The following is an 8,095-nucleotide window of genomic DNA, read 5'->3' as shown; positions in this document are numbered from 1 at the left end:
AAGTTGCATTTTACTCATTTATTGAGTAGTTTGTTGCCCCCTTTTTCCTCATGATCCAAGTTTTTTTTTCTTCTCTCGAACGGATATTGAATTAATCCCACCCCCATCTGCTCCCATGATTATCCTGTCCCGTCCCAATCCCATGATTAAAGGTAAAGTTCATTCCTATCCCGTGGGAATCCCGTGACCCGATTCCCGAAAAAAATGTCAGCCTCTTATAAGAAGTGATGTTTATAGTTTTTATTACAGTAATATAGAACATATTTCTACAATAGCTCCCTAATAATATGAAATGTATGTTACATGTGTAAATTATGTGTACTGTAATATATTGACTTGTTTGTTTTTTGTTCTTTTATTATTTGTTTTGTATGACCTCTATGAAATTGGGCCACAACTTCATGACCATAGGGAAATGTGACTCCTGCAAAATAGAGGAAGTTATCACATATATACACAAATATAAATCACGCCAATCACAGAAGAAGGAATCCCGTCTAATTTAAAGGGAAAGACAACCCCCCCCCCTCTCCAAAAAAAAATTCTTGACAATAATATGTTCTATGCAGCCCCACTGTCTTAAATATGCTATTCTGGTTAATATTACGTCAGTGGAATATGAGTTAAGCAGCAAAATCCAGCAGTTATCAATATCAGAAGGCAGCCATTTTGCCACTTGCTGTCGACTAAAGATGACATCACAGTTGCTCAGGTCTCAGGTAACAACCAATTACAGCTCAGCTTCAGAAAACAGGTGATCTGTGATTGGTCGCTGAGCCCTGAGCAACTGTGATGTCATCTTCAGTCGACAGCAAATAGCAAAATGGCCGCCACCTGAGATAGATAAAACCGGCTGGATTTTGCTTTATAACTCAGATTCCACAAATGTAATATTAATCACAGAGGTGGAAAATCCAGATCCAGAACGTAAATACCTTGCCACAGTTTGGCTAGCTGGCTCCCTAGCAGGTAAATGAGCACCATGGGAGCACCTGAGGCTAAAGCCAAACTGTGGCTGTGTTTTTACTTTCTGGACCTGGATTTGCCATCTCTGATTAATCAGAATGTCATGTTTAGACTAGGGAGGTCACATAAAACATAATATTGACAAGAAATGTATAAGGTTGACTTCCCCTAAGAGTCCACTTATATCCACTTTTTGTGCGTCCAGTATGTTGTGCTATTCAATAATCTTCAGTTTGATGAACTGGCAGAGGCAAAATGGCGTAGTGGGGCAGTGGTTCCTTGACGGTCGGCGGTGACGTTGTGACATGCCAGACAGCCTATCAGACACCAGCAGCTTCACGTAGGCAGCGCTGTAGGTCATCAACAGCTGGTGGGCTCTAGCCTATAGCAAAAAAGTCATTATTAATATTGTCAGAATTACATATAGTGAACCACAAGACTTTGTAGTGTGACTGCTTTTCTTACCTGAGCAGGTAAGGATGCATCAGGAATGAGACTGTAGTTGGTGGTAAGTTTAGAAGAAGAAGAAGTGGAGCCTTTGTCTTCATTCCTCAGCAGAGGCCTCTGCTCCTCTGAGCCTTGCTCCACCTCCGAGTGACCTTCCTCATGGTCCACGGTCGGGACATCGGCTACCAGGACGAGATGGGACATCTTCCTTTTTAGCTTGCTCTGGCGAAAGAGTCGCATCGGATAACGCAAGTGTCTCCACAACACAAGAACATCCAGAAATAAAAAAGCCATGAATGATGTTGACCCAGTTTGAAGGCCGCCGTACTCCGATAACTCACCCAGGTGTCAATGCCCGCTAAACTGTGCTCCTCTAGCGTTTCAGTCAGCGTTCGCAAACAACGAGCCATGTCCCAGTACACAAAGTAAAGCTGTAAAAAAAGGAACAAACAACCGCACGATTACACACATGACAAATTAGCTCTTCATTTCTGATGTGAATGTGTAGTTAAATCTTTAATCAGATGTCATGGAAGTCAACACCAATAAAACAGCATTTTACAGAAATATGTTGTATATAGTCCCACTAATCTAAACATAACATTCTGATTTATATTGTGCTTGTGAAATATGAATAAAGCAACAAAATCCACCAATTTTTAGCCAGCTTGGCGGCGGCCATTTTGTCATTTGCTGACGACCAATCACAGATGACATGTTTTTTTTTAGTTTTGTCATGTGACGTTCACAAGCTGAGCTGGGATTGGTCGTTACTTGAGTCCTAAGCAGCTGTGATGTCATTTTCAGTCAACAGCAATATATTATTATTATTATTATTATTATTATTATTATTATTATCATTGTTAGCATTATTAGCATCACATTTTATTTACTTCCCCTTTAAGCAGCAAATGTACACGCTGACAATTCTCTTCTTTTTCTTATCATAGTAAACTGCAACATTTGTTACACACTCAAAGGGGAACCCCCCCCCCATTTTTTTTGGGACAATAATATGTTCTATGCAGCCCCACTATATGGTATTCTGGTTAATACTGTGTTGGTGGAATATGAGTTAAGTAGCCAAATCCAGGCATTTTTATTAATATCAGAAGGCGGCCATTTTGCCACTTGCTGTCAAATGAAAATAACATCACAGTTGCTCAGGTCTCAGGTACCAATCACAACTCAACTTCAGAAAACAGGTGAGCTGTGATTGGTCGTTGCCAGAGCCCTGAGTAGAGATGGCAAATCCAGGTCCATAAAGTAAAAACCCTGTCACAGTTTGGCTTTAGCCCTCCATGCTAGCTAGATAGCTCCCTAACAGGTAAAAGCAACTGTGACATCTTCAGTCTCCAAGTGGTAAAATGGCCGCCCCCTGAGATGGATAAAAACGGCTGGATTTTGCTTCATAACTCATATTCCACACATGTAATATTAATCAGAATGTCATATTTAGGCTGGTAAGGTCACATATACTATTGTCAAGAAATGTTTGAGGTTGATTTCCACTTTAACTCTATTAGTTGATTTTTGAGGACCAACCTGCATGCTTCCTCTGCAGTTGTACACCCAATCAGCCACGCCCACCAGCAGCTTGTGCTTGACCATCGTCTCATTCACCTGGATGAGCCGCACATCCAAGTTCATATTGATCTGACACAAACCAAATGAAAATTTATTTACTGTATGTTTGAATCTCATAGAACACTGAATGAGATGTGTTCATTTTACCTCCTTTTTATTCCGGTTGAGAACAAAGATGATGGCGGTGGTGAAGAAGATGGAGATTAGACTGACGCATAGACACAAGATCCAGTAGTCGCTGAGGGTCATGTAGAGGCGAAGCGTGGAGAAGACGGCGCACCACAAGACCACATAAAGAAACTGCAGGAAGGAGAGTATGCACAGGAAATGGATTTGTGTGAATAAATGATTGTTTACAATGACATTTCCCTTTTTAGCTTGTTCCACAGAAGATAATGCAGGATTTACATTTACAGTACTTTTTTTGTGTGCAATTATCCATGTGCAGTACATTTTATTTAATTAACTGGTATTTCACTTTTAAATACAGGATGATACTTTTGCATATAACATTCAAGAATTTCAAATATAAATAGCACATCGATCTTTCTTTGTTTCTGGAAACTGAAGCCAGCTTTATAATGTGAAAATTACACTTCTTGCTACAATGTACAATTTAATGGCACAATCCAACAATGATCTATTTTCAGCCTATACAAACTGAGTTTAGGTTAGCAAATGTGGTTCCTTGACCTAAAAAAAATCTTAAACAAAAAATAAACATTTTGACTTTCTGTTATTATCAGTATTTTTCTGCCAGGCAATTTAATTGCCTGATATTTGCCCTTTTCAAATGGACAAAGAAAGACTCAACATTAAAACATTACAACATAAGACAAAGATAATGACATTTAAACAAAAAAAAAAATTAAATACCAACTTTTCTTTCTGTTGTAATGTAAAAATATGTAAGCATTTAAAAATACGTTATTTTACTCAATTTGTATTTTAAATTAATCGACCAATAAAGCAGTTGTCTGATTTCTTTTTTTGAAAAAATATCTAAATTGACATTGACTTAAAAAAAATAATAATAATAAATCCCATTCATTTAGCCTTATTAGTGTGCACACAAATTCAAAAGTCACAAATTTTTAGATGTTATTAAAGTACTCACTACTTTGTGTAAAACTAAAAGTTTAAACTGTAAAATATACTTAGGAACAGTATGATATCATAGAAGTTTTCAAATTTGGGGAGTATTAGTAAAAAGTCATCAGAAAATAAATACTTAAGTGCAATAACAGTATTTGTACGTATGTAGTTGCTTTCCACCCGTGCTCTATTGACACATTTCTAAATGACTGGAAATATCTGTCAAAGTTTGAGGAAAGCGTGAAGAGGTGACAAGGTACCAGTTGAATTGCTTGCATGAAAGCCATCCTTACCGGAGCCATTATGAAATGGAAAAGGGATGAGTTGAAAATCATGAATCTTCTGACTGAAGGAACTTCAAGAGCTGTTTTCAGCGGAACTTCAACGTCTGTGATTGGAATCTAACATGATAAGAAAGATTAAACAAAATATAGACTGTCCACTTGATACACAATAAGATGGACTAGTGTACAGTAATTGTGTGTGTGTGTGGGGGGGGGGACGGGTAACCTGAAAGCCTTTCCTCTCCAATGTGGAGCTACACAGCGTGAGATCAAAGCTGGGGTTTATTAGAGAGTAGCTTGGAATTGCCAGAACACACTGACCTAAAAGCAAAAGAGAGATGTGTGTGTTGAGCATTAATGTAAAGGGGATCAACAAAACATGCACAACTGACAAAGAGTTATTCGTTATATACTGTGTTACCATTTGCCCATTTGGGTTTATTGTTCGTCGGTGATTGAGCTTCCTCCACATTACTCTCCTCCATCATCTGATCGTCAGAATCCTTGTCTTCCATCTGCTCAGCAGTGAACAAACTGACAAAAAATATTATGATTATGTAATCAACTTTACAATAATAAATTTAACATTTAACAATGCCGTTGTAGTTTGCAATGGCGTACAACTTATTGCAACTGTACTTTGAGAGCCTAGCCATAATAATAGCCAACAAATATTTTTGACAGTATTCGGCAAAAGTGAGTGTCAATATTTTTGTCAAGGCAGAAATTTTTTCCAGTTTGACTTAATTTGGCTAAAAATGAATTGTTTACCACAAAGAATAGGATACTGACTGCACTGTAATATAGAGGGGTGTCAAAATGAGTGCATACATTTAAAAAAATTAATAATAATAATAATAGTTATTATTATTATTATTATTATTATAAATAAATATATAGTAATTTATAATTATAATAATAACATAATCATTTAATTTTTGAAATTTTAATTGAAACGTTTATTTTGAATATTTCAACATTATTTCAACACATGAATAAGTGACAATAATCAACGAAAGAAAAGAAAAATCTAAAGAAAACAGGCGATAGAAAAGAAAACAATCAATGGATATTCGAAAAGGAGTGAGAAGAAGTGAAACTTATTTACTCCCACCCCTTCTTCTTAAGTAAATAACATAACTTCCGTCCTTCTCTTACATACGCACAATATGTGAATTAATACATGTAAACATACACCCGTAGCTTAATACATTCGTTTAACACAACATGTACAGTCCCACCTACAAATCTACTACTGTACTACTACTTCAGTCTATTTACACAATATAAACGTTCAAAAAAAGAAAAGCAGTCAACCAAAACAAGGAGAGAAAAAACAAACAACCCAAAAAGTAGTAACCAAAAAAATAAATAATACAATTATCCCAACACAACTAGTAAGTGACCACTCCTCCCTCACCCTAAGTTGGAAAATCCTATTTTTATACACTGTCTCATATTTGTACACTGTTTCAATTCCCCACTAAATCCCTTCCCTCACGACGCATACTGATAAACAAAACCTAGGTTCTTTAAAGTCACAATGTCTCAGTAAATCGTAACACATAATGAGTGTTACGAACTACGGAGACACTGTAACTTTTAATTTTAATTCATTTAAATAATTAATTTTATTTTTTATTTTATACACTATTTTTTGTTTAGTGACTGAACATCTGAAAATGAATGAAATGTCCTTAAAAACATGCAGCATGCAAATATAAAAAAAAATCTGGTGCTTATGTGTGACTGCAGCCATATAAGTCACTTGGAATTGGCACATGACTGCTGAAAGCTAGTATGCGTGAGACACTAAAGTAGCATTTTATTTGTTATTATGAGACTCGATCCAGAGGAGGAAGAGAAAATAATATTCAGATCTGACAAATAAAACAGCTCCTTTAGGAAAAAAAAAAGATTAAAAACTTCACATTTGGTTGAAGTTGCTCAAAAGTGGAGTAGAAGGATCCCACAAACTGAAACTGATGTTATGATGCAATGTATCAGAAAAGCAGAACTTGTGTAAAAACAAAAAGAGGCTTCACTTAATAATAAACTGGAAATACATAAATAAATAAATAATAATAATAATTTTTGGGGGGGGGTGAAAATGAAATCGAATAAAAGACATATCCAACCCACCAACTTATTAAATAAATGAATAAATAAAAGATCATATTCAGTGAAAATGAAATTGAGTAAAAGACATATCCAACTCACAAACTGATTAAATAAATAAATAAATCTTCTCTTGCTGTCATGTCTCATTGTCACATTTTAACACTCAAGTGTCATGTCATAATATGCCATCGTCATTCAAAGTGCGCACTCCTCTCTGCTCTTCATGTTTCATTTCTATTTATTTGCCTTCCCTCCCATTGACATTTATACTAATGCAAGTTACACAGACTCCAAGACCGCTTTCACAAAAATGTGTACCATGCAGTTGCAAAAGTGGTCGCTTCGCTGTTTCAACACAAAAGGGAAAGAACACACATTCCAAAATAGAAGATGATATGTTGAAGTATGTTTTTATACTGCCAAATGCCGTCATGGGGTAAAGCTACTACAAAAGGAAATCAGGTTTATAGGTTTGGAGAAATAAAAGTGAATAAAAAGCTCCCTACCTGCTCTTCTGATCAAAGTCCTTCATGTCAACAAAGTTGTGGTGACTTTTTAAATTCCATTTTAGCTAAATTATTTTAGCCAGATATACATGTAGTGTCATGTCTTAAAAGCGGATCAGTCAGACGGAAGAGTACAAACACTAGATGTGACTTTCACACTTGGACACAGCGCTCAGCTTCTCTTTCTTGCTCTTTCTCTCTCTCTTAGCGTGTGACTCAGCTCAGCACGGCCTCATGACTGCTGGAATGCTGTTCACGGTTCAACGCAGCATTACGTTAAATGTGAGAGTGTCTGCGGCGCTTGTTTGGAGAAGTTAAGTTTCCACAATTGTAAACGGCTCCCAGGCGCCATGGAGAACATACTGTAACATGGTTTTCCTGCTAAATCTACAGTGCAGTGGCACATCTAGGTGGTGGCCAGTGGTGTTCCCGGCCACCCGGCTAGCACAAGGATCATGTTGTTTAATGTGAATCTGTGGTGCAGAATTCCTACTTTTCACTCAATTGCATTACACTGGGGTTCATAGGTGCCATGTTAACACTGTTAAAATGAATCCAGAATATTAGGACTTGCTGCGATTGGCTGGCAACCAGTTCAGGGTGTACCCCGCCTACTGCCCGAAGCCAGCTGGGATAGGCTCCAGCAACCCCCGTGACCCTTGTGAGGAAAAGCGGTCAAGAAAATGGATGGATGGATGGATGGATTAGGACTTGTTTCATAGTAATGGAAATTTTTGTTTTGTAACTACAATTAATAACATGATTTTATCTTCACAGTGAACACGGTAGGGAAGTCATTGTTTATCATACCAACAACAGTCCGTGTTTCAATAAATAAAATGCACACATAAACCAAACTTGGCCAACACAATCATAAAGTAGGAACAAGTTAGTGAAGACAATGATTAGAATAATATATTCTATGGGATGCAGCTACACTAATCTAAACACAGCGTTCTGATATTGCATTTGTGGAATATGAAAAAAAGCACCAAAATCCATCCATTTTTATCCAGCTCAGGGGGCAGCCATTTTGCCACTTGCTGTCGACTGAAAATGACATCACAGTTGCTCAGGGCTCAGGTAATG

At 37.0% G+C, this 8,095-nt stretch overlaps 1 protein-coding gene across 2 annotated transcripts; it reads right to left on the bottom strand.

The window, feature by feature from the left end:
- Nucleotides 1-225: 225 nt before the first annotated feature.
- Nucleotides 226-7,263, bottom strand: tmem268 (transmembrane protein 268). 2 transcript variants are annotated; one of them, XM_077549581.1, is made up of 9 exons: nucleotides 7,007-7,263; nucleotides 4,801-4,913; nucleotides 4,606-4,700; nucleotides 4,389-4,496; nucleotides 3,148-3,300; nucleotides 2,959-3,036; nucleotides 1,755-1,844; nucleotides 1,432-1,635; nucleotides 226-1,348 (listed from the first exon to the last, which is right to left on the bottom strand). In XM_077549581.1, exons 1-9 carry the CDS (start codon nucleotides 7,030-7,032, stop codon nucleotides 1,181-1,183), a joined length of 1,035 nt encoding a protein of 344 aa, XP_077405707.1. In that variant the 5' UTR covers nucleotides 7,033-7,263; the 3' UTR covers nucleotides 226-1,180. The 2 variants fall into 2 exon arrangements, with proteins under 2 accessions (XP_077405707.1, XP_077405706.1); XM_077549580.1 differs by having other exon boundaries at nucleotides 2,959-3,069; nucleotides 7,007-7,259.
- Between the last annotated feature and the right edge of the window lie 832 nt (nucleotides 7,264-8,095).

Source organism: Vanacampus margaritifer, chromosome 17 (assembly GCF_051991255.1).
Source record: "Vanacampus margaritifer isolate UIUO_Vmar chromosome 17, RoL_Vmar_1.0, whole genome shotgun sequence".
In the NCBI taxonomy this organism is placed as follows: Eukaryota; Metazoa; Chordata; class Actinopteri; order Syngnathiformes; family Syngnathidae; genus Vanacampus; species Vanacampus margaritifer.
The sequence above is the reverse complement of the archived record's forward strand: the minus strand, read 5'-3'. Positions and strand labels throughout refer to the sequence as shown.